General features: G+C 35.0%; 1 protein-coding gene across 5 annotated transcripts in view; it reads left to right on the forward strand.

Moving 5' to 3' along the window:
- Positions 1 to 2,023: 2,023 nt before the first annotated feature.
- The window catches only part of LOC113078571 (CSC1-like protein 2), a 44,557-nt gene continuing 18,768 nt past the window's right edge, over positions 2,024 to 27,812 (forward strand). For 3 of the 5 annotated variants that reach the window (XM_026250876.1, XM_026250877.1, XM_026250880.1), the window contains exons 1-7: positions 2,024 to 2,337; positions 15,794 to 16,006; positions 17,222 to 17,301; positions 20,605 to 20,643; positions 23,010 to 23,100; positions 25,644 to 25,681; positions 27,434 to 27,576. In XM_026250876.1, coding sequence (XP_026106661.1) covers positions 15,839 to 16,006; positions 17,222 to 17,301; positions 20,605 to 20,643; positions 23,010 to 23,100; positions 25,644 to 25,681; positions 27,434 to 27,576 — 559 coding nt within the window. In that variant the 5' untranslated portion in view covers positions 2,024 to 2,337; positions 15,794 to 15,838. The remainder of the gene's footprint in view (positions 2,338 to 15,793; positions 16,007 to 17,221; positions 17,302 to 20,604; positions 20,644 to 23,009; positions 23,101 to 25,643; positions 25,682 to 27,433; positions 27,577 to 27,812) is intronic. The other 2 variants (XM_026250878.1, XM_026250881.1) reach the window with 2 other exon arrangements.

Raw genomic sequence — 27,812 nt, forward strand, 5'->3', positions numbered from 1 at the left:
ATATTGCATTAAATGTATGAGGAGAAATTTTACTAAAAGAAAATATCTGATTCGAACAGACGCAAGGAAAGCAAGTGTCAGAAAATGTAATAGTATATTGAGTAACTACTGTATGAATGTAAAAAACTTCAAAAGGATCAGGTGTCCTAAACACACGCATGACTTGGTCATTCTTTCTGGATTGGTGACCAATACCAGTCCAACAGAGAGGATAAATTATGACAAACTCTAGTGGGTTCATTTATTAACTGAGTGAGATTAATACTAAGTAAATTTTTACTATAGAGGAAGCATATATCAAATTCAGGATCCAACTCATGCAGTCACAGAGTGAAGGGTAAATGGAATAAAAAAAACTCAAACAAACAAAAGAGTTACGGGAAAGAGTAGAGAATATTTCCCATCAGTTTTTTTTTTAAGTTTGCAGTTTCAAGAACTGTGCTGTAATCCAGGAAGATGTAAACTCACTGTAGATAAGCTATAAATATTCCAAGTTTGAAATTCACAAAGGATTTATGGGAATTCATAGGAAATTTATAAAGCTATCAAATACAAACATAAATATAAACATTTTGTTTGATCATAGGCTCACATGCATGCAAACTTGGATTTTTGGTGGGAATATCTGATGCTTTTTTAGGATTTATTGCTGAATGAAAACTTGTGAACGGTGGTTATTCAAAATAGAAATCTTTTCTAACAATATAAGTCTTTACTCTTACTTTTTATTAATTTAACACATCCTTGTTGAATAAAAGATTTTGGTTTACCAAGATACCCCAAAAAATCCTTAAAAAAATATTTATATTTTAAATAAACACTGTTCTAAACTCTTTATTCATCAAAGAATCCTTGTTTTTAGACTTCTGTTTTAAATGTTTGTTCAGTCAGTGCATTTCTTGCACTATACCATTATAATGGTATAGCCTAATTTAGGTGCACAGTATATTACACACAGCACAAGACCATTTTAAACAAATTATTGTAATATTCATGTAATTTACATGAATACTTACCAAGATGGACATTTTGATTTGTATGCATGTGAATGAGAATTGTGCAGGGTAGAAATTAAACTGAAATTACATGAAATCAAGTTGTTTTAATCAAGATTATGCTGCAAGATTTTATTCTCAACTACATTTATGTCCCCGGTTCCTGCAATTTAGCAAATTTCCAAATGTCCAGTTTATTCCCGGTAATTCCCATGGAAAGTTTCCAGTCTTGAAGCTTCTACCAAATAACATCTATGCTGATGATACATGGGGCAACTTTGAACAATGGCAGAGTAGACAAATTGTTGAATAAAAGTTTTCTTTATTAACGTACAAAATGTGTTCTTTACACTTCATAATGTTACGGTTGAACCACTGATGATATATAGATAGATAGATCTATATAGATCAATGATTGTGTCCAGTCAGTCTTTACAGTATGTAATCACAAATGGATTTATCTGTCATATTGGAGCTTATGTGAGCATGGAAGAGTGATGTTCATCTATAAAACTATATAAAAAATGACAATAGGTTAAAGAATATATGACCCATGGCATTCATGACATTCATCTGATACATCATTTCATATACATTATTTTATACTGTACCTTATCTAATGAACATGCAGCTCAAAAATAGTCCGTTTTTTATATTCAATTATAAAAAAGATCTATATTATATTTTAATTATACTGTGTAATTAATTATGTAGTTTATTATTATTAAAATAAATAATTTTACCAGAACAATTAGCAGCCTGCAATTCCTCCATTAATGCAAAATAATTTGTCCGATTCACACTCTGTAGTTGAAACCAACGTTTTTAAAACGCTCTTTACAGCAAAAAAAATCATGTAGGTGAAATAATTGTAACTGAATAACAAATTATATTTGTTTTTTTAAAAACATGCAAGCCGTGAATCGAGGGCTTTTAATTCAAATTCCCCTTATTCTTCAGCGAACCTGCAGGACTTTTACGCTGAAAGGTATCCACGCGGGCCGCCATTTTTAAAACGGTTCCCCACACTCCGCCGCTTCACAGCTGAATATATTAAGCCTCCAAATAACCGGTATTTATATTCGCGAGGCGTCCTCGGTCCGTCTGTGCTGTCTCCTAAAGAAACAAGCACACCCCGCACCTGTGTCAAAAAAACAGTTTCAGACAAATTAAAGCCCAGAGAAGAAGTGCGTGTGCTTTTATTCCGATGAGGATATTATTAAATGGGGTTCTAGAGCTCATTTGTGCCGCGGTGGATTTGGAAGCGGATTTATTCTGTTTGGGATCTTGTCACTGGAGCAGAGGAAAACAGCAGAGACAGCAAATCCGATCGGATTGACAGGTTACACAAGTCTTTATTTCTATTCCGTTCATTTGTGAATATTTGCCGCAGTGATGTTGTAATTCTCGCTCGCGGTATTTTTTTTCCCGCGCGCGTTCATTTGCGCGACGCGATACATTGTATCCGCTGTTTGTTACATTGTGTGTTTATTATCGGCGCGATTCATTAAAGCTGTACTCAACACATCCTTATTGTGTAAGGCTCATTCCCACCAGCCTGTGAACCTGTAAGAGGACAATCTATCTTTTGTTTAATCGCCTTTCTCTTTCTGCGAATAATATATAATCTTTGAATCTGTTTTGATCTGATGAATGCATGACTAATTATATTTTATAAGCTAATGAAAACATTTCTATATGTTTTTATAATTTTTTTTAAAATGTATTATTCTGGTACATTTTAACTTCATTTAAAAAAAATGCAAAAACAAAATGTTAAATTATTATAAAACAAATATACCATTATTGTAAATAAAATATCTTAAGAAAAAAACATTTTATTTGTAGATAATAGATTGCACTCTTACTCTTCCCCATGGTTTGCTGCTATATTGTTTTAGGCAATGCTTCAGTTTTTTATCTTTTTTTTTTCATGAATGAATATGGTCAGTCCTATAGGTTTAATTTATTTAGTTATTATAATTGAAGAAGTTGATGGAATTGGTGTCCAGTAGTGATTTCTACATTGATTTATTTTATATCTCTATAGTTTTGAGTGCAATGAGATTATCAGGTGGACACATAGGGGTCATTTTTAATATTTGGATCTCCCTTGTTAAGTTTCCTTATGAAGGATTTTTTAGTGATTTGAACACAAGCTTGATCGAGCAATAATGTTTAAATTCAGTGAATCCAAGCAGGTTTTATGTTGCTGTCATTAGTTTGAAAGCATGTGTTCGTGTCTGGACCGTTTCTTTATGTTACTGCTGTGATGATGTCCATTGTAATGAGAGTGCTGTCAATCAAAAGAGCATGCAAATTAACCAGACTGTCAGTTTGTGCATCTTTAACTCATGAAGAGAAAAACTCCATTAAATTGTGCTGGTTTGATTCAGTGCCTTGTGTTTTTGGTCTCCGGTTTGACCTGCGGGGTGTAAACGTGTAGAACACGCTGGTTTCCATTCACAGCCGACTGTAAATCAGGTTTGGATAATATGATTACCAGCTTTAATACGGTCTGCTCTCTCTGTCTCAGGTGTTGGCTTGAAAACAGGTTATGAAAGTGTCATGTTCAATCATCTTCAGCAATGGTCTGAACCCATTTTCTTTTAAAAGATTTCCTGATAAGTCTTCTGAGAAACATGCTTATGTTCTGCTAGTGGTGTCGAACTGAATTGCAATCTGTTTAATCGTTCTGACTGAACATGACGTGCCAAAATTGATTAAAACCAATGGTGTTTTTGCAATTCTGTGCTGCTAGTGTTGCACAAATTGCATAATAATAACTTATTCCTGGAACCTAACAGTTTGACTGTCCCATGGGCTCAGTTTGAGTATCAGATATCTGACCCACAACTTATTTAATTACTAAATTTATTTATTGAAAGTATTGATTATATAGATTTTATATAAATGTTTATATAAATTACTTGTGCTTATATAAATTATTTTATTTGTAAACAAATTCAAAATATTAATAAAAACTATTACGTCATTTTTGGGGCTTAAAATATAAAGTTATATATTAAAGTAATTGAAATATATGTATATAGTTAATAGCGAATTTATTTTAAATGTTCCTTTTTGTGTAAAGAATAAGATATATATTTAATAGTTTTTATATAGCACACAAAATAGAATTTATATAAATTCTATATTTTTAAATATAATATTTAATGTGAGTTATGTACAGTACTTGTATGTATTTTTTTTTTCTCTCACTGTAAAGCTTATATAAATGTACAAAATCTATTTGAAACCCCTCTCTGGAGTTTTTTTTTCTTCTACTGTTTAGAGCGTATAATTGAATGCCTGACTGTGTTTCACTGATGGCCAGGAGTAAAGTTTGTATTGAGCGTGATCTGTGGAAAGAGGTTCAGTCTGAAGAGGATAGACATGTGCTTCAGCGTCTCTCAGCAGCTGCTCATAATGACAGATGACCCTGTGCTGGAAAAACCCTGCGGACCGATCTGCATTATTATTAACCCTCCTGAGCTTCATCTGCAGATCTGTGTTCACCTGCTTCTCTGAGATTTAGCAAACTGACACCATTAGTGTGCATGTCCTCTATAGAATTAAATAGCAATATCACTGTCAAATTTCAATGCATTAATGATTTAGCTTGAAGCTTGTTGCCAAAGTTGCACCTAATTTAGGTTTTTCTAAAACTAAATAAATAAACTAAATTTTTTGTGACTTTAAACTTGATGTAATTAAATAACTGAAATGACAAAAAAAAACTATTAAAAATGACAAAAATACAAAACAAAATTATTAAAATGTTTACAGTTTAATAAAATAAAATGGTATTTTTTTTACTTTTTTTTAGAACTTATTAAAAAACTATACACACTTTATATATATAAATATATATTAGTGTGTGTGTTTTGTCATTTTTATACCTTATTTATGTATTTATTTATTTATTTATTATTATTTTTGTTTGTTAAAACAAACCAAAACTTGAAGAAAAAAAAAAAACATTTAAAAAAACACCAAACAATTTATTTATTATTGTTTTTATTATTATTATTATTATTATTATTATTATTATTATTATTATTATTTATTTATTTATTTTTTGGTTAAATAAAACAAACCAAAACTTCAAGAAGAAAAAAAACATTTAAAAAACACAAAACAATTTATTTATTATTATTTTTATTTTTTAAATTATTATTATTTTTTTGTTGTTGTTGTTGGTTAAATAAAACAAACCAAAACTTGAAGAAGAAAAAAAAAACATTTAAAAATCACAAAACAGTTTCCTTAGCTTACTATTACAGTTTTAACTATAAAAACTACAGCATGCCATCAGAAGTTTATCTGTAGGTGTCATCATACTTTTAGTAGATTCATATGCGGTTGCTAGGGTATTCTGTGTGGTTACCAGGGCTCAAGTTAAAGGAGTGCATCCCCAAGTCTCTAATTTTCCAGATCTGGCTCAGGATCCTCGAAAAAGTGACCCACAAATCACTTGAACAGTTTGATTTGAGACTTTGTGCTCATACATCCAAAGAACAAACCCTTAATGATAACCACAAAACCATCACGGTTCTGAAACGTCATGTTTTCGCCCGCAGAGAGTCTGTCGGTGTGAGATAAGTGTGTGTGGTCACATGACGCCCCGTGTGTCTGACAGACGCAGCTGCGCTGACAACTGATCTCCAGCCAGCGGCGATCCTCACTGCTGTGTCATGCTGCGTGCTTGGTATTTACTGCCAGCCGTTCTCAACGGGTGTGTCATGACCCAAAAAACACAAGAACCAGGGGGCCATCTCACCCATCTCTACCCTAAACCTAACAAATCTACACCGCCTGTGGATCCATCTACGCCCCCTGGATCTTGTGTTCTGCAGTGAGGGGCTGCTGCAAAAAAATGCACGTTGTTCTGATAGACAGACGAATGCCTAATGCAAATAACAGAAAGGATAATATAAATGGAATATGCAAATCCTTAAACGTTTATATGCTGAGCAAAACAAAGCCACATGCACAAGTGACAAGGTTTCTCTGCTTCTGATGTTGTTTTTATTAGAGTATTTTCGATGTCACTTTAGCAGGCTTGGTGCTAACAATGCCGAGGTTGTGTGTTCGATTCCCAGGGAATGGTTGAGGAGAGACCCCCTCATGATTGTAACGTGCTTTTGGGTGTTCTATATAAACCCCTCTTTCATTCTGTATGCATTGAATGCAATGTACATTGCTTTGAATAACACTTGTCTGCTAAAAGCATAACTATAGATGTCATTGGGCTTTCCTGAAGCTCAACCAGTAGAACACTAATGTCATGGGTTCAGTTCCCAGGGAAACAAGAACTGATCAAATAAGTCACTTTGGATAAGATGCACATTTAATCCGTTCATTTATTCCCTGGGAATCGAACCCGTGACCTTGATGTCGTTAAATGCATGCTTTTCTGTTTGAGCTCCTGGAACATCAAGATCTAATCAACTAATTACAGTTTGTTAATATAATAACAGGTTTTATTTTTAATAGAGTCTTGAGCACATTTGGGCAACTAGGTGAATCCTCCCCTGGGAGACATTTTGCTCTTTGCCTAAAATATTCTTAAGTTGATAGAAAAGCAAACCTATAATTAATAGTGTTTTTTTTTATCTTAACTCAAACTTAATAGTTTGAACTGTAATTTGCATTAGTGCTGCAAGTTTTGCATGACAAGTTCTGCATGCACTTACATTAGAAACATTCTCATGTTGTGAAAGTTATGACGCTTCTCCTAGCGCTTCTGGTTGATGTTGATGCTTTTATCCAAAAAAACTTAAAGTATAATTCACTTTCAGTTGCTAATTCCCATTGACTTCCATAGTATTGGGAAAAAGACACTATTTAAGTCAGTGAGGAGCAACTCAAAGGTGAACTATCCTTTCAAATTGCTTTCACGATATGCATTATTATAACTTTCATGCATTTTCTGTTTTTCAAAGGTTTTGCGTTATTGCAATCATTCATTTAAAATATATAAATCTAGTTCTTGTTTTTGTGTGGGCCATTTTAATCATTCTTTATTTTAGTTTTAGTGCATTTCATTCATTTCATGGAGATTGAACCAATGGCCTTGATATTGAAAAATGCATGTACTTCTATAATATAAGCTACACGATCAAATCATCTTACTTTGTTTGCGTAATAATAGAGGTGACCTTTCACACTTCAGTTTGCGCAGTTTGGTTCTTCCTCCAGTAAACTGTCCTTGAGAAAAAGCCTGTAGCTAATTAATGTTTATTAAATCAAAGTTAGTTTAAAGTGTAATTTGCATCAGTACAAGTTTTGCATGACAAACACTGCATGCATTTACCCTTAGAAAATGTGAGGATCTAGTTGCTGTTTTTGGCCGGGCTATTTCAGTCTCTCATTTTCACATGACTAGAGTTCTGCGTCTCTGGGATGTTTGATTAGATAAGTGACGTGACATTTAAAAATCGCATTATTTAATTCTTTCTAGTCTGTCGTCGCAGAGATGCATTTAATTAACGTAAACTCAAATCCTATTGCATAACTACTTTTCATTAAAACACGACGCTAATTATGATTTTAAATTCTGAAGTATTTTTGAAAGTCTCAATCAGTGTTTTGGCACGTTTGTTTATTAAATATACAGCTTTTAATAAGCGTGTTGTGCTCTCAGCTCAATTTGGCATGTATTTTTTTCATGCATTTATATTTATTTAGCTGCTTTTATCCAAGGGACGAGGTCTCTGAGAACTGAACCCATGACGGTGATGTTTCCAGCCTCATGCTAGACTTTAAAAGCTTCTCCTGACTCTGTGACAGAGATGTAGCGATCAGCAGATCAGGAACAGGGATTCATGAGGGAGTTCCTCTCGCTCCAGACGTCTGCTGGGGTCACGGCCATCACCACGTCTGCGAGCAGCTTCAAGACATTGATAACCCAATAAAAGCAGACGCTATCAAGTGGTTCGGCAGGTCGCTGACGCTGGGAAACTGTTTCCTGCTCGCTGAAGGAAGACGTGCCATTTAATGCACAAGAGAAAGCCCTTAATAAAGTGCTTAAAGTTTTAATTCGATTGCTTCAGCACAAGAGCCAGGAGATGTTTCAGATTTCATATGGGGCATGTGATGCTGTGTAGATAACTCGATATATAACGTGTTTTTAATAAGTGCAGCGGTGCAGGACATTACTAAACGGATCAGATTAGCTCAACGGAGAGCAGCATAACAGTCAGGTTTACCAAGTAAAATCCTTTAATGTGCATTTGTGATGCATCTATCTTGTAATGAGAACAACAAAAAGAGAAGCTTCATGGGTTTTCATGGCTTCAAATGTTAGAACCGTATTTCTACAGTTGTAAAGTACAATTATTATTATTGTGTAAGTACAATTCTTTTTACTGTGAAAAATCAAAAAATTTAAAATGACTTATTTTCTCTTTATTTAGATTTTTTTATATATATTATTAAATATCAGTGTTTTTTTTTTTTTTTTTTTTTTAGTTGTCATAATAGTTTTTTTTTATGTTTTTATTTTTAAAAATGATAATAATTAGTAGTAGTGGGTAACATTTGTAACAAAATGTTTAGTTCAATAAAACAGCAAACCTGTATTTTTTTATTTATTTTAATTTTAAATTACAATCTCTCACAAGTGATCAAATCTCTTTTTTTTTTTTTGTATTCATTTATTGCTGTTTTGTCTCCTTCTACGACTGTGAAATACAGTTTTCTGGCGTTTGTCTTAAAACCCAAAACATGGCAACATGATTCACCGAGAGCAGAATCACGACTAAGGTCTCTTTATGTTTACATATTAATGCTTTTTCTTCTACTCAGAAGTGGCTCTCTGGTGACTTCTGCTGATTCTAGCTTGTAGATTGTGATTGTCACTCTACAATCACCAAGTTAAACACTAGTCTGCTGCTACGTGAATGTCTCCAGTCATTTAGTTGGCTTATTTTGGCATTTTATCAGACTTTGCTTCTAAATGTATCCAGTCGTCCAGAGTTTTATCAAATCACGGCACAATGATGTCCAATCCGTAGTGATGATTCGGTCTCATTGGCTTCCGTTGAATTGAAAGCACATGATCTGAGTTTGATGAAACCACTAGACTAATGGCTGTATGATCTAGGCTTATGATGCTTTTGAGAAACACTGTCCATGTTTCTCTTTCTCCTCTGCTTCTCATTCTGTTCGTGGCTTTTAGTTCCTTCTCTGGAAATCCCTTCCTCTCTTTTTTGGTTGAGGACCGTCTCAGCTCACACTAAATGCTGTTTTGTCCAGGAGTTTTCCTCTGATTAGCAAATGCTGGTGAAGAGCTTGTGAACAGGAAACACGTGGATGTTAATCAAGTTATTCTTACACGCTCCTCCGTGTGAGTTTAACACGGTTAATGTAATTGTGCTTTATTCTGGGCTTTGTTAAAACTCACACTAAAACAGTGATTTTCTGAAAGCTGTGGTACAACATTAACACCACAGATGCTGCCAACAACTTCATCTTTAATTAACCCTTTTCTTCTCTTCGTTGTTATTCTCCTTTCTTCTACTCCTCCTCACCGATCTCTTCTTTCTTGAATTTCTTGTTTGTTTTTGTTCTGCTTTTCTTTTCCATCTTTCTTTTCCTTTTTCTTTTCATGGTTTTCTCCCTTTAATTGTTTTTCTATGTCGTTGTCTTCATCTTCTCTCTCTTTGTTTTTTAATTGTGTTTTTCACGGCGAGTTAGAGACGATTGAATTTGAGATCATATGATGCAAACTCTTTGTTAGTGTCCAGGTCAAGTCATAGAGGATGTTGAGATCAATATTAATAATACAGGGCATGAAACACAATTAAAATAACACAATCTTCAAATGTGCTGGGCTGGAAAACACGACTACATCATTAACCTGTTACTCCGCTTGATAACTTTTCCTCTCTCTCTCTTTTATGTGTCAACTAAAGATGCAGGAAAATTCAATGCTTTATTGATTTGAAGTCAGTTCTAATTACTTGATGTATTATGCATGTGCACTGTGTTTTTGTTCGTTTTTCACTGGTAAATATACCGCATTGAGATCTGGATGCTATGAGATGGTTCGAGATCTCTCTCATTTTTCTGATTCCAAACTCCTCTCACTTTCCCCGTTCCTCTTTTTGGCTCAAAATTAAGAGAAAATAGAAACATCCTTTTGCTTTTTATAACTGTATGTAGGTTAGTGTGTTCAACATAAATAAATGAACATAAAACGAGTATGAATAAAAAAGCACAGCCAAGCTTGTGCTGTATTCTTCAGGGAACGCCTCACACCGAAGATGCCTTTATATTTAATGCCGAGCTCTTGGCTGTTTTTCAACACGCTGAATTCACAAGTCCAGCTGAACTCGGGATCAGACCGCGATCAGACTCCTCATTGTTAAACATTGTAAACTTCTCTATGAAGACCTGATCTGGTTTAACCGGATTCAACGACTGGCCTGTTTCTGGAGAAGTCATCATTTACTCTCACTCTTGTCTTTCCTCTGAACGTAAATGAGAATATTGAAGCATTGCTTGAAACGCTTCGGACCCAGTTCATTGTAAGTGCATGAAAAGCCTTCAGATTACTTCCTTTTGTGCTCCGAGGGAGAAGGAAAGTCAGTGTTTCAAAGCTCTGAACCAAACGGATCAGCTCAGGGATGAATCATAACAGTACAACATCTGATTTCCAGCAGAGAGATGAGAGGAAAGAAGGTGATGATGATGATGATGATGATGATTGAGTCAGATGAGTAAATCTAGCCTCTGCCTACAAAACACAAAACAGCCCTTCTCCTGTTTCCATGGTAACAGTGACATCTCCCATTGGCTGATCTTGGTTTTACAGTTTTTAACAAACCATTAAAAAATGTAAAACTGGAACCAGTTTTTTTTTTTTTTTTTTTTTTTTTAGAACTATTTTAGAAAAAATATATTTTATTTTTATTATTTTATTTGTTTATTTTATCAGAACTGACTGGTTTTTCAGAACTAAATATTTATAGAACTTTTTTATATTTTATTATTTTGTAAAAAAAATATATATATATATATCTATTATTGTTTTATTGTTTATGTATTTTGTATTTAATTAAATTGTAATTTATTTTCTAAAATATTATTTTTTTTTTTACACATTTAGCTTTGTTAGCTTTTATAATACAAAAGCTATAAATAGACAACACCTGTTTATATTAAGACAGAAGATAGAAATGAACACTCAACATGACCAGTGTGGTCAGCCTAGAACTGAATGATCTGAATCAAACAGAACGACTCACTGAATCATTTGGAGATTCACGACTCACTGATCCTCATCATTTTCAGTCCTGTCTGACTCGACCTGAGAATGGTTAATGAGTTGTACCTGCACAACCGGTCAGTAACTAACTCTCTTGAGTCTTATGTAATCATCTTTAGTTAAAGATATTCATTTAAGAACCTCTGAGCGTCTGTCTTGAGGACTTTATTTGTAAGCAACCCCTAAATAACCATTTTAATCTTTAATGCAGTTTTTCTTTTAGAATCTCTTTGAGTTGTGTTGCATATGGAATATGAATCGTGATATTCAGAAATGCTTTTGAATGAATGGAAATGATTGCACTCCCATCTGGATTGAGAACAGCATTAGTTTCACTCACACTTGCTCTGTTTGTTTTCCATTGATGAATGGAGAATATTAATGACCATGTTGTTAATGATGATGTTACTGGAGCAGCCTGACGGGCTTCTTTGACTTTCTGTCAGCATGTTCTCTTGCATCTTTAGTTTAACTAAGCAATGTCTGAGCTCAACAGGTTGTCTGTTTCTTCACTACAGCTGTGCTAAAACTCCATTATTAGGTGTCTGTGCTGTGCTCTGTGTCTGTGATTATTTTGATCGCATTTTCTAAAGCTGCATGTTTGCTACTAAGGGGACATTCACACAGGCTTTCCGTCTCTCAGATTTACTTTTATTTTTAAGTTTTTATCACAAAGCCAAAATTTCAGTAGTTGATACTACCACCATAGACTACATTTTTCCACAAGCATCATACATTAAAAACAGCATTAAAAATAAAATAAAAATGTATGTAAAAATATTCTCTTTTTTGCATTTCCTTCTGCTCTGGCTGTGTACTGAGTCTATACTATAATATATACTCTAGGCCTAATTTAAATATGTCCTATTGAACTCATTTATTTGTAGTCTTGAAGTAAACATGGTGGTTTTCTTTTATTCTTGTCGATATTTTTGTTCAGTATTAAGTGGCAGGTTCGTTAGGCGCATTCTTATTGCAAAATAAACCAACAGTTTGCATTTAATATCTTACTAAGATGCATATTTTGATCAAGAACATTTGACTATGCACAAGTGCACTACAATTAAATTTAACATTTACATATAAACATTTAAAAGCAGTGATTTTTTTACTCTTACAGTCAGTGGATTTAGTTTATTTCTATTATTTGTAACCACAGAAATTGTAGAAATATGTATATTCTTGCATTTAATTTAATTTAGCGTTTTACTTACTATTATTTATCATATGTATTTGTTTCATTTGTTTTTATTAGTGTCCTTTAGTGTTTTTAATATTTGTTTATTTTTGTATTTAATTTATGTAATTTATTTAAAAATCTTATACATTTTATGGATAAATGTAAAATTTTGTTTAAATAACAGTACACACACACACATAGAATAAGTAATAAAGTATACTATAATATAGAAAATTAGTTTTTCATCATCATATGTGCATGATACAGCCATAAGAGTCCTGGAGTAGAGTGTGTCTGTGATGCTGTCTATGTAGGCAGCACACTAGGTGTTTGGAACGGATCCGGAGCTGAAGGACTGAAGGAGAGTTGAGACTAGTGTAGCAGAACAATCTACCGCAGTGCTGCTGCAGCCCGACCTCACCTTCTTATCCCCTCTCTCTCTCTCTCTCTCTCTCTCTCTCTCTCTCTCTCACTGAGTCTCAGCTGGCGGATCGAGCCCATCAGCCGCTCGTGTGCTGTGTTTGGACAGTGCCAGGGGTTGGATCACGTCTCTTCAGCGCTGATCCAGTCATCCTCGGTCATTACTGGCACAGAAACTGTGATGTAGCACAATCTGTTTCTCTTACAGAAGGGCCAGAGTTTCAGGATTAGTGCTCATGCATTATCTGTGTTTCTCCTCCAGACTGAAGGATCACAGTTTAAATACACTTTCCATTCAATGTGCAACCCTTTAGCTCCATGTACTAGATATAATCCCACTCTCACCACCACTTTGCAGCAGAAATAGATCACGATTATTGTTTTATTATATACTTTTATTTTTTATTTATGTAGTACCAAAATGAGCATTTTTGAATTCATCCTGTTCACTCTTTATATAAAGAGCATAGTTTTTTGGTCTCAAATTATTAATCAATTTATCAAGTATTAAAGGATATGAGCAGACCGTACTTATGCAAACCTACAATCAGTCTTTTATTTTGAATCAAGTCTTATGCCTTGTAGAATTACATTTATTAACTAGAATTATTTTTAAATTTCAGTTCCACATTATAAAAGATATTTTTTTTTTAAGGACGTGGATTTTTCTTCCTCTTCCATTTGTATATTATATAGTATTATATTGTTGTATTTATTGTATTTATATAATTTATTTATATACATTTTCATATTTTTTATAGTATGTTGTATTTTTATTTATTTCAATAATTGTTCATTAGATTATTCTACTTTATTATGTATTTTACAGTATTAATATTATTACGACTCACCCAAAGGCATTTTAACAATAATAATGATAATGATGATGACAATAATAATGTTTGTTGTTGTCGTTAGATATGATGTCACAATCTTGACCCAAACTGAAGTCATCATTTACTGCAAATCTTCCTTTTCTTCCTCTGATTAACTGTTGTAAATCTTCATAGATGCTGGCCAGTCATAATAGTTTTGCTAATTCTGTCCAGTCATGTTTGTACTAGTGATTACTTACTAGTTACTATACAAGTAAAACATTCATCCATCTCGGCAACATTGCATTGAATCTACCTGCATGTGTTCAAACCTACGACCTCTGACCTTCAGTCAGAAAACTCCCACACTGAGATCTGTGGCACAAACACTCAACTCCCCTGAGCTTGCCTGAAATCAGTTTTTAGATGTAGCTGAAAGGAACCGTCCTGTTTTTAGTGCCGTGGATCTGTGTGGGCTGTTTAGATTTCCCATGATTCCTGCCAAGGTGTTGGCGGCGCTGGTGGAGCGTGTGAGAGCAGGTGAGCTCTGGGACGAGTGGGCTGATTCAGACGGAGGAGAGGAGTTGGACGCTCATCAAAAGAGTGTCTAGTGTTCCATTGCGTCAGAACAATCCGTATTATATAATCACGCTCAGTATGAGGGCGAGGAGACTGTCAGATGATGCTGACTGCTTTCATATCTGCTTTCTGTCTTAGTGTTGATGAGAGAGGCATTATTGTCCATTTGAATACTCTAAATGTTGAGGGAGATGTTGGAGAAAAGCCAGAGACTGTGCATTTGTACAGTATTACTGCAGTAATAATAATACTAATTAAAATAAATATTTTATAATAAGTATTAATATTATTATTAACGGTCAAATGTTATGCCGTTTCTTTCTGATGGCTGATACCGATACCTTAAAGAAGTGAGTGATTGATGTAAATATATGATAAATATGATGAGATACATATGATATATGGAATTAAAGTAATGTGTAACATTTGCTGCAATGAAATTTAGATGTATTTTACATTTACTGACATTTATCAGCTGATACTTATAATAAACAAATGTCATATCGGCAAGTGTACCCGTCTTGGCTATATATTTACTAAATTAGAAATCAAAATGAATCAATATGAAAAAATTAAGCTCAACTTGCTAGTATTTTTCACAAAGAAATTATTTAAACCATTAATAGTTTGCTTAGCTTGAAATCGAGGATTTAAAGATTATGTCCACATCTACTCTCAGGTGCACTGTCAAAATAAAAGTCTCTTCCTGTCGCTTTCAAAAAGTTGTCTCCAACACATATCGGCGATAATGGAAATTTATTGGAAAATATCGGCCCATATATTAGCCTTGGCAGTATATTGGTTACCCAGTAAATACCATTATTATTTAATAATAAATATGTACATTTTCTTCTTTTTTTACGTTAAATAGTTAAAACATGAATAATTAACATAGTCAAAATTAATGATTTTAAGGTTATGCTTGCACGTCAACATGGAATTTCCGTTCTTAGCATGGTCAAAATGAAAAACATTATTGATGCTTATCGGCCAATACCGATAATTAATTTTAAAAAATTTAATATCGGCTGATGTATGGCAATATATCGGCAAACAATAAGTATTATTATTATTTGAGTATAAATATTATTTTTTCTTTTCAAAATTGCTGTCAAAATAAAAGCTGATTTTGACGCTTATTGGCCGATACCAATAATTAAAAAATTTCACAAATTGGCTAATACGCCTATATGGTAATATATTGGTCAACCAATAATTACTATTGTTATTTGTAAGTTTAAATATATGATTTTATTTTCTTTAATGTATAATTTTCTTTAAAAAAAGAAAAGAAAAATAAAGCTGTTTTCTTACACTTATTGGCCGATACTGATAATTAAAAAATGTCAAATATCGGCCAGTATATGGTAATATATCAGTCAACCAATTATTACTATTATTAAGTTTAAATATAGCGTAAAAAAAAAACAAAAAAACAAACAAACAAACAAACAAACTTGGATCTAGAATGTTAGATTTTTGTGTAGTTTGAGTATAAATACTCTTATCTGTTTCAACTTCTCTTCAGGTTCTTCATCAGGATGTTGCAGTGATTGTGGCGAAACATCTGGTCATGATGATGTGGAATTTTGGGAACCCGACCTGTATTAGTCAGGCCAACTGTTACAGCAATGCTTCCAAAGACTACTGTTACTCGGCCCGGATCCGCAGTACCGTGCTGCAGGGACTGCCCTTCGGAGGGGTTCCCACTGTCCTCGCGCTAGACTTTATGTGCTTCCTGGTAAGTGTCCTGTATGGAAAAATGTGCACCTTGATGTCTTTTTGCTCTCCCTGTAGAAGAAAGCAAGAATAGTTTGATATTTGCAGTAAAATACCACAAAACAGCAAAATAATTATTAAAATGTACGTCTATGTTAAACATCTAGTGGTGAGAATTGGCATTTCATGATGATCTGGTGAAGAGATGACAAGCTCATACTTTTCTTGTCTACTGCAGTCAACTTAATCCATCTATTAATCATGCCATTTTTTTTTTATCATTTAGACAGATCTAAATTTACACTGCAGTTCTATGCTATACTAACTAAACATAATTTTAGAACGTTGACCTTAGCACCAATGGATTGACCTGGTTATCTGGTCAGAGTTATATTTACACAATCTCTTCTTATGAAATAATTAAGCGACCTTGGACTCTGAATGTAGACGGGCAGACAGATCTGAAGCGAGTGGCTGTCAGAGCTACATAACAGCACTGGTTTAACCTACTAACTCTGTCAGCTTCCTTAACTCAGCACCTTGGCTGCCCTCTTGACCTACATTTCTCTCTGATGTCTTCAGTTGCGAGATGCACATAAGTGTCAACGGCAAACAAGTTCTTCATCTCTGCTCGGGTCAATATAAACCTGATTAAAAGTCCCAAATCACACCAGCTGAACAATTAAGCCTTGATTTATCCTCAAATGTATTAATTGCATTGTTCTTTTCTTTAATCTGGCAACTTTTGTTATCATCATGGTCTAAATAGATGACCACATCTAGGTAGAACAGAATTATTGTTGTCAAGTGCTGAACTTCCTTGATCAAAACCGCAGATTAATCAGGATTTTCTAGTTATAGTGCCCCCTATGGACGGAATTGGATTAAAATTGGTGTGTTCCCTTATATTGTCCTGATGTTCGTCATTAAGTTTGATCTTTGTGTTCAGAAGATACATTCATTAGTAAAAGTAGGCTATGGACAAACATTTAATTGGCTTGTGTTTGCATGCTGAATGAATTAATAATTCAAAATTCCTTTAAATAATCTTCTTTCAAGAGTGTTTTTTCACCTAAGAAGTATGACTTTTTCACATTATTGGATAGACAATATCATGTCACAGGATTGATATATTTTACAATATGATTGTAAACATTTGTCCTTGAGCACATTGCTTTTATCTCAATTTGTGTATTAGCTTGAATTGTCTCTGATTATCTGTATCACCGTCTCTCAGGTTCTTCTTTTTGTCTTCTCCATCTTGCGGAAAGTGGCATGGGATTACGGCCGTCTGGCCCTGGTGACCGATGCTGACAGGTAAGGACATGTTTCTGTCAAACCTGCCTGATTTATGGGTGACATTTGGATGTCAAACTGAATGAATTTTAATTGGTTTGCAAGCTTCAATTCTTGTTTATATTCTTTGTAGAAGGTGTGTATGGTGTTTTACTTGGAAAATGCCAAGAAAAGAAAACTCTGGGGGGAAAAAAAGAGAGCATTATATCCTTCTGGTTTTTGAATCCCATGTACACAGTCTGAAAAATGACAGGGTTTGGCAGATGTGGAGAAAATCCCCAGAATCCCTGCTCCACACTGTGAACTGAAATGACTAGCATCAGTGGACATCATCTCATCCAATCAATAAAGTCCTCTCATAGAGTACCTCCTGTGGTGGCAGAAGTGGCCAATAATGGCCACAAACCTGATGTTTGAGGAAAATCACTGAGATTAACCATCACTTTCTGCTAACCACAGGTCTTAAGAACACATCTGACTAAACAGAAAGACCACCATATGAATACTATGAAATAGTATTTCTGTGTCTCATGAGATCAAATTTAGGTCTGTTTCTTTTTCTCTTTTGAGAAATTATATTTATTATTTTGTAAGGAGATTACTACAAAAAATAACCTCCTTGGTTTTCAGACCAATGCCCACTGCTCTATTTATAACAAATAAAGACAAACACAGCTCAACAAATTTTTCAATGGCAAATAAATGGTAAAAGTTGAGAAAATGACCACAGTTTGGTAGAACATAAAATTTTTCAGAGAGCTGAACTTGATCAAAGTTGCAGATTCATAAGGATTTCCTAGTTACAGCGCCCCCTTTGGGCGGAATTGGATGAAAATTGGTGTGTTTTCTCAAAAGGTCCTGAGGTTCATATGAACCAAGTTTCATTAAGTTTGAGCATTGCTTTCAGAATTAATGTCTTTTAGTAGAAACAGGCCATGGCCAAACATTTAATTGAATCATGTGTGCCGAATGAATTAATAAATCACAATCCTCTAAATGATGTTCTTTCAGGAGTGTCTCTTGATGACGCTAGTATTTTAGATTTGAGATATTTTATAATTCAGGTTCTGACTCGCATAGATAGTCTTGGTCCATCTGTACACCCCTCGTGTGCTTTCGCCCAGTCTAACAGCTTGAATATGCAGGTGCAACTAAACGCACCCAAAAAACCTTCATGATCCACTGAGATTTCTTTGGCAGGGAAGGAGGGAATTCAAAAAACACTCACACAAGCCCTCTGCATCATTTCATTATCACTGAGCGTATTTGCTGTTTCTGCTGTTGTCGGTGCACATCATCACTGCGTTTCTATTTTCACTCTGCTCTTCCTCCTCTTCCTTTTCTTTGTTTTAGCGTTTTTTTTCCCCCTACCCTCACTGGTGCGGAATGGAGCCAGAAATGTTCCCTCATATCATTTCTATTGAATCAATCATGTATTATTTGCAGCTTATTAAGGTTGCTGGAAATAGACAGAGCCACTGGCATTGTCTTTTTTTTTACTTGGTTGCATAAGTGCACCGTAGGCTTCATAATTTTAAAGACTGAGCTTGTAAGAGCTGCAGTTTAATCTGGTGGTCTATGACCAAAGGAAATGTAAAAATGCCTTTGACTTTTGTATATTGATGTGCTTTGTGGATTACAGTGTTTCTGGACCACTGAGTGCTGCTGACTGCACAGTGTCTGTCCGTAATTACAGCGACACACTCCAGAGGAGAGACCCTTCAAAACGCTGATTCTGTGCTTCCCATGTGGACTTGTAAACACGAGACTGCAGTTTATGCTCTTGTGACTGTACAGTTCATAAACAGATTTACATGCCAATGCTGAAGCGAAAGCACAGCTGTAATGTGTAGTAACTGAGCTGCTTTAAACAGCTGTTGGTATAAATAAGTATTCTAGACTCATGTATGTGCATTGCAGTTTTTGACTGTGCACACTAGGATTGATTCGTCATTATGTTTTGGGATTTGACTGCACTGCACCTAATGTTATTTTTAATTTTATTTAGTTTTTCTTTACTATATAATTTTTTATACATTTAACGTTTTTTATAGCTTTTTTAAATTTTGTATCTTTATATATTATTTACATTTTTATCCCTTTGCAATAAAGTATTGTAATTTCACATGTTGCTATCTTAAAACTATATTAGGAGATACTGATATGTTCTCAGTAGAGCCCGACCAATATATCGTTCTCCGTATTATCGGCTAAAATGAGCTTGTTGCCGATATATCTGTATCTGCAAATAAGCTGCCGATATAATTATTTTTTTTCTTTCTACAGAACATATAATGCAGATAAAATTATCAAAATGGTGTAATTACTTAGTTTGTCCAGTAGGGCCCATTTGTCCATTGTTTGCTACTGGTGACCTGGATGAAGCACTTTAAAGCTTATGTCTGTGGAAAACCATTGAAACATTGAACAGCCATAAATCCATAATGGCACGGCAAATCCACACCAAATTCGGGGAATCTCTTCAACTTAACACTTGACAGTCAACACTTTAACTTCAGTAAGGAGTTCAGGCAGCATTCAAGCTTTGTCTTATTCAACTGTAAGTGCCCTGCAAAGTGGACTTCCAGTGGGTTCGATTCCCAGGGAACACGTTAGGTAAAAACTGTTAGCCCGAATGCACTGTAAGTCGCTTTGGATAAAAGCGTCTGCTAAATGCATAAATATAAATATAAAATGTCAAACTCTAGTAAGTTTCGTCTGTGTGTGAAGACCGTAGTGCAAATTTGTGAATGAACATTCCGAGTGAAATAAAATTCAACAGAGTAATGTTGAATTTAACTAAATGAAATTAAAGTTGAATAAACTTCAACTTTACTGTTTAGTGTACTAATATCAACTCATTTTGGATAGTAAAGTTTATTATTAAATTGTTAAATGCCCTGCCTCCATTACACTGGCACGTTGTTATAAGTGTTTGCTCATCACACATGAGTGATCATTACAAAAAATGCGTTTATGTATATACTGTATTCTATATATAGAACCATTGAAATGTTTGGACACACAAATGGGAAAGTTCCTAAACTTTTGATTGGTACTGTACTATAATATACACAAAGAATATCGGCCGATATATCTAAATCAGCCTTTTCTTACTCCCTAATATCGCTCTCGTATCCTCCCCAAAAAACCCATATCGGCTTTAGTTCTCAGATATATCATGTATCTCAACTTCTCAATTAAAACCGCTCTATTTCCACAGATGAAGCTCTGACAGCTGCAGTCTTCTGAGATTTATTGATCTGAATGGATTCAAGTTTATTTTTCCTTCCTCTTATTTATTTTTTTTCTTTCCTTCCCAAGACAGAAGAGAAGATTCAGCGGTCTGGAGGAGCGGGAGTAGTATGTTCAGTTATTGTTCCTCTGCTTTATTCTGCTCAGTGAAGAACTAACCTTTCACTTCTTCTGATAAACGTGTGTGTGTAAAATTGTTGGGGTTCCTCACCTTTGACCTTTTTCTAACACAGTTGCTTTAAAGGTCTGTGTGTGATTGCTCTCCTGAGTGTTTTCTCTCACTGCTCACCTCTTATTAATATTCCTCTGCTGTGTGTGTGTGATGTTTGACTCGTGTGTAAATGTGGCTTTCCGAAGGGCCTCTAACACACAAGTGTCAATAACCGCCTGCCCTTCATGTCTCTTTTTGTGACGTTTGTCATTTGACTACAGTAGGAGGAAGGAACGGAGTAACTATGAGCCTGTACGCAGGTAAAAGAGCTTTAGCGTGTCTTTCTGACCCGTTGTGACCCCAAAAATGGATCCAAAGAGACCCCTGAGTATTGTGAGTCAGCCTGTCCTTGTGAATGTGTATCTCCTCATTTAGAGCGATGGATATGATCTCCGAGTTATTTTACAGCAGCTGTAGATGAAGGTGTCCTTGTTCTCCCAGAGTTGCCCTAGTGGTCTGAATCAGCAAATTAGACTGTTTCAAATGGATTTAAAGAAATATCCCACCAAAAAAAAATAATGTTAGAATTTTATTCAACCTCATTATGTCACAAAAGTTGACTAGTCAACCAGCAAATGAGTTATTAGGCTGTTATGCATTTTATTTTAGTTTTTCTAAGTGTGCATATAAGAATTTATGTAAGAAAAATTTAAATGTAACAAATATTATACAGTAATTTAAATATTTTATTTCATTTTTATATTTGTTTTAATTTATTATTATTAATTGTTGTTAAATTAGATTTTTTTTCTTTCATTTAAATTTTTATTTGTATTTATTTTATTTGCACATTGCATCTTTAATTCTCTTACTGCACAAAATGGACCAATAAAATAACCCAACCCTCATTGAAGTAGTCCAGACAGAATATTAAAGTAGTCCAGTGACTTCTGCGCTATCCCTGTACGTAGTACACACAGTATAAATCACAAGCTGTATAGAATTTAATTCTCTTTAGCTCTAAACCAGCAGAGTCTGTTCATGGCATCAGCAGAGTTTTTTGCCGCACAATCACTGCTGTCTTATTGATTTGATTGATTGACAGGTGATGTGTTGACGAATTAAAACAAGTGTAGAAACCGAGCTTGGACTCAGTTCAGTTGCTGAGGTCAGGAAACGCTCGACTCAGGGATTTATTTTTACAATTTTTTTAAATGTTCATTCTGACCCAGTTGCCTTTTGAACCGATGTTCTTATCACTGCATTTGAGACGCAGCAGTGCTTCAGAGAGGAGGATTCCTGCGTCCCTCATGGATACTGTACTTCTTATTCTGTTAGTCTAATGAGTCTGTCAGTCATCCAGACCTACAGCAGAGAAACCACGGTAATAATGCGTTCGACAGGATCATTTTTCAAACTGTGTCAGTGCTGTTCTGGAGTCATTTTTCACAAAGAAATAGAGGATCTGGCCCTTTAAACATGCAGGTTTTCACCTAGGAACTAGTAACGTCAGAGATAATGTCCTCAAGTACAGTTTTTAAAACAGCTCTGTATGAAACTTGTGAGCTAGTGAGCAATCATTTAAAACGTGTAAATAAATGACTTTAGGTGCTAAAGTGTGTTCATAAATGAGTAATCGGTTTAATAAGCTTATCCATATAAAAAATTTATATTAGAAAACAAATTATATAATAGTTTAATCTGAATCTTTAATTGCTGTTTAAAGCAATTGCTGTGTATTTTTACTTTTTTATTTGAAAGTGCATAAGTTGCTTAAATGTATTTGTAAAAATTAATCAATTTAATAAGCTTGTTTTATTTTTGTCTTATAATAATTGGACAATAAAAAAGGAAATCTGTATATATCAGCCTAATTTTATCAGACTTTGTTTTACATTTTAAAGCATTTGGATTTAAATGATTAATATGTTTGTAGCCTCTAAACTCTCAAAACTGAGTTTAAGTAGCATCCTGACAGGGTGTATAGATCTGTGTTTGTGCTGCAGTGTGTTTTGGGAGATTAGGCTTCATCTCAACTATGGATGAATATATTTTAGCATCCGGAGGGAAACGTGAATTGCAGATGTATCCTCTGTTCCTCAAGCCTGTAAATATTTAATATCCCATCTACCCTGAGATGAGACTGACCTATATTTGCCTGAGTGGACCTGAACATTTAGGCTTTCTGACTGTCTGGCTTCGCTCGGCCTTCAGAATAACCAAAGACATCCACTTGAACTCTTCAGAAGACCTGAGCAAGTGTTTCTCATTTTATTCTTTCTCTTTTTCCTTCGTTCTGTCTCTTGTTTGTGTTTGTGTACAGTGTGGCTTCAGCTCTTCATTCTGAAACGCCAGACCGATATGAACGTCTCACCTCCGTCTCCAGCTCAGTGGATTTCGAACAGCGAGATAACGTGAGACACCTGTCATTCACTCTTTGGCCCCGCCCCCTCCTCCCGTCTGCATCCACACATCCATCCATGTATACATTTATTCAGCAAGGATGCATTAAATTGATCAAAAGTGACAGTAAAGACATTTATTATGCTACAAAAGATTTCCATTTCAAAAAATATTGTTCTTTTTGGACTGTCTATTCTTTAAAGAACCTGAAAAAATTAAATGCATCATGGTTTCCAATCAGAAATGTTTCTTGAGCAACAAATCAGCATATCAGAATGATTTCTGAATAAACGTGACACTGAAGACTGGAGGAAACAAAATTCAGCTTTGATCACAGGAATAAATTAAATTTTACTATATATTCAAATAGAAAACTGCTATTTTAAATTGTAATAATATTTCACAGTATTCCTGATTTTACTGTATTTTTGACCAAATAAATGCAGCATTGGTGAGCATAAGTTTTTATTTTTTTATTTTTTTATTAAATGTATCTGAAAGTAAAGCCAAGTTAAAGGGACGTTAAAGTAATTCATTTCGTGAAACAATTTATTTTCAGTACAAGTTAGCAGTTTGACTTTGACTTTGGATCAAACTCAGTGTCTTTATTACACGTTTCCCAAAGCGATTCTCCCAGCCCTTCTCACTCCACATGGACTCTATTGATTTTTCCATGCAACACTGACCTCACATCAATGTTATATACGCTCGGAAAGAAACAAAGGCCTTCATAGAGGGCGAGAACTTCCTCCCTCCATCATTTTGTTTTAAATCACAGTCATGATGAACCAGCGTTTCTGTGCTCATTTCGGACGGCGTCCTTGAAATTACCTAGAAGTCTTCAGGAGAGAAACTGACTCAACAAAATCTCCAAATAACTCCCTCAAACTGAAACCTCAGGATCCCTTGTAGTGATTTACAGTAGTGGTTGACCAAAATAGATTTTTTAATGGTCAGCATAGAGCTGATATATAACAATACTTAATTTATAGAATGTAAAAAATGTAAAAAAAATAATAATATAATATTTTTTACATTATTCATATATTTGCAAAACAATTTGAAATTAAATTATTTGTCAAAATTATTTGAATGATAAAAAAAGTGCACAATTTTTTTAATACGAAGAGCCAAAAATTACATTTCATTGAGGCGTGCAGGCTAAAAGTAAATATTGCATCCATCTATAATCCACCTATAATCCCATATTAAACTGAATTCAATTAATAATAAGTTAAACAAATGTTTTCGCTTTTATAATATTTTTTTTTACCTATTGCTTTTAATTGTTAATTAAAATAATATATTGACACATCGGCCATACAGCAATTTTGATATTGACAGAAAAACTGACCAACAGGTGAAAAAAAAGGGCAAATATTAGCCTTGGCAACATGACACATTGTATTGACACATCTGCCAAACACAAAAACTTATTGGCTTTTTTAAAAAATACCAATAGCAACACATCTGCCATACAGCGATGTTAATCTTGACGCATTGGCTGATAGTTTAAAAAAATGACAAACAATGGCTGATATATCAGTCTTGTATAGTAAAGGTTCACAAAATGTATTATTTGGTTTGATTTGACACCAGTGGTGTCACGGTTCACTATGCTTTTTAATAAGGGGGTTGGGGTAATTGGTTACATCGCAATGTTTGGAATATTTCTTTTTCGTTCGGTTTGTAATGCGTACCGAACTGAAAGCCTCATAGCAATCATTTCAATGCAAATATGTGTATCATTACACTCTTACTTGTTAATATTAACACATCAGCCAAATAGAAAAAACTGATTGTCCACTGATTGCCTTGGTGATATCAACATATCTGCCAAACACACAAACTGATTGGCTAGTAGTTTAAAATCTGTCATACATGGCTATATCGGCACATCGGCCAAACACAAAAACTGAATGTCCAGTGCCGATAATTGGAAAATGTCAAATATTAGATAATTTATCGGCCTTGGAAATATCAACACATTGGGCACGGAGAAAAACTGATTGTTCGATACCAATAATTGAAAAATGGCAAATATTAGATAATTTATCGGCCTTGGAAATATCAACACATTGGGCACGGAGAAAAACTGATTGTTCGATACCAATAATTGAAAAATGGCAAATATCGGTCGATATATCGGCCTTGGCAATATATCGGTAAATCACTAATTTAGAGAGGAATGTGTGATTTATCCTCCAAAATCATGTGTAGGAGGAGATTTCATCAGGAAAATGTAACAGGTGACATCACCCACCAAAATCGGCCCTTGAGATGTCATCTTAAGCATGTTTTCCAGCCTCTTAAGAGATCAGTGCAGGACTTCGGCATCTTCTGTCTGTCTTCACCTGTGTTCACCTCTAATCCTGCTGGAGAAATCAGCAGGCATCCTCACATACTCTCACAAAGAGCCTTTTATAGGCCTGGCCGGATATGTTGAAGCCATAAAACCCCAAAGAAGTATTTATGCATGCAGTAATTATTTTGTTTGCATGTGTGTGTGTCTGCGCTCATCACGCATTCATTGTTTGATGTGCTTTCATTTCAGGGCTTCTGTTCCTGGTTGACGGCCATATTCAGAATAAAGTAAGTGGCTCTTTTGCTTTATTGTGAGCTGGTTAATATCAATAGCACAGCACAACAGGACACATAGTGCTAGACCTGTACTGCATTGTTCTGTACAAGAGTTTCCCAATCAGTTTTTGTCAGCTGGACAACATTTTTTTCATGTTAGCTCATCAATCAATATCTAGAGCATGTTTGAAAATATAAGTCTATTAAGTCTAAATGTTTAAGTATTTGGTTTTGTGATGTACAGCATAGCATATACACTAATCTGAATGGCTATATAAATTATTTAAACACTTTCTGAAAAAGAAACCTGTTTTGTTCACAGGTTTTCCAGGGTAACAGCCACATTATGTTTAGCGCCATCTGCTGTCTGAGAGTGAATATGCGCGTTATCCAAAGTGTCTCGCTTCTCATCCTTGCTAGTTTTCGTCAGATTGCACACGCGTCTTTCATACAGCGGTGTTGTGCGTTGTGACCAGTTGATGGGAAAAGTATTCTTAGAATGCATTCATAATTCTGAATAATTAGTTATAAACAATTATTCTCTGTATTTTGAAGTCCCCACGATAACAGTATTGTACATATTCTTTATTGTCATGATTTATTGCATTACAGAATACCGGCACACGTCTAGTACAGATATAATGCAGACATGCATAGAAATAACACAGTAGAGATGGAATATAACACTAATTTAAGAAAACAAAGAATGCAAAAATTCAAAGAGAGTATGTGCTGGGTGTAAGGGGTCCAAGGTGATTGTCTTAGCCCTTTTCCTCCCTCTGGAGATGTAAAGATCTTGGAGGCTGAGCAGAGGGTCACCGATTATCCTCTCAGCTGTCCTGACTATCCAGTGTAGTCTATTGATTTCTGATTTGGTAACTGAACCAAACCAGACGGTTATGGATCAACACAGGACAGACTCAATGATGGCGATGTAGAACTGTTTCAACAGCTCCTGTGGCAGGTTGAATTTCCTCAGCTAGCGAAAGAAGGACAACCTCTGCTGGGCCTTTTAACAATGAAAGTAAACTATACTATTTACCCCATACGAGTACTATATATTACATAGTCTGCATGTCGCCATCAAGCGGCAACCTCGCGCTCTCTCTCGTGAAGCCAATAAGGAAGTGACAAAAACTGCAATTCATCGACTGGCCGCTTGAGGCTGGCTGCAAAAGGGAGTCAGTCCCATAGACTCCCAATGTTAAAATGCCCAACTTTACAGCAGAAAAAAACATGTTTACAGCCTGGTTCAAAAAATGATTTTGGTCTATATTGCTAATTTTGCCCTTAATGACAACTGTGAGGGGGGTGAATTTTTTAAAAACTCATCCGTTTAAATTATATTAAGACTAAAAGTTCTGCATAATTAAGGGCGTGGCCACTTGAGTGACAGGTGGATTGCCGCTGCTGACAATGCAGTCCCGCTAGGTGGGCGTGGCTTCAGCAATCAGCTCCCGCCTTTTTGCCCATTTTCGATTATCCAGGAGAGTCGCGCGGTGACGTGCTGCCAAGATGGTCGACGGCCCGCTCTGCACACTTTGAGCTTCAAAACCGCTATTGAGGAGTGTATGAGTGACGTCACGGACACTACGTCCATATTTTTTTACAGTATATGGTTGCCATCCATACTATGTACTTACAATTCCGTAACTAAAACTATTATTCCATTCTTTATTGTCTGTAGTCCATACTCTGTAATCAAGCATGTTCTCTCTATCATGAAGTATGAAGGGTGACTGACGTGAGTCTCGTTCCCCACAGGGACGAGGAGATCCGGGAGAAGTGTGGTGAAGATGCCGTTCATTACCTGTCGTTCCAGCGGCACATCATCGGTCTGCTGGTTGTGGTGGGTGTGCTGTCAGTGGGCATCGTTCTGCCGGTCAACTTCTCAGGCAACCTGCTGGGTGAGTCCTGCATCAGAGAGGTCAGAGGTCAGCGGTGCGATTGTAGGTCCATTAGAGGTGGTAAAGGGATAGAAAGTATTATTCACTTAAAAGTATTTACTTTACTAGTATTCAATATGATATATCAGTGACCAATGTATTCATAGCTGATTATTAATTTTGGCTCGTTTTTAATCAGTATTGTATGTCATAGGAAAATATGCAATTTCTGTTCTTTTTGTAAGGATTAATTAACC

Source organism: Carassius auratus, unplaced genomic scaffold (assembly GCF_003368295.1).
Source record: "Carassius auratus strain Wakin unplaced genomic scaffold, ASM336829v1 scaf_tig00026011, whole genome shotgun sequence".
In the NCBI taxonomy this organism is placed as follows: domain Eukaryota; kingdom Metazoa; phylum Chordata; class Actinopteri; order Cypriniformes; family Cyprinidae; genus Carassius; species Carassius auratus.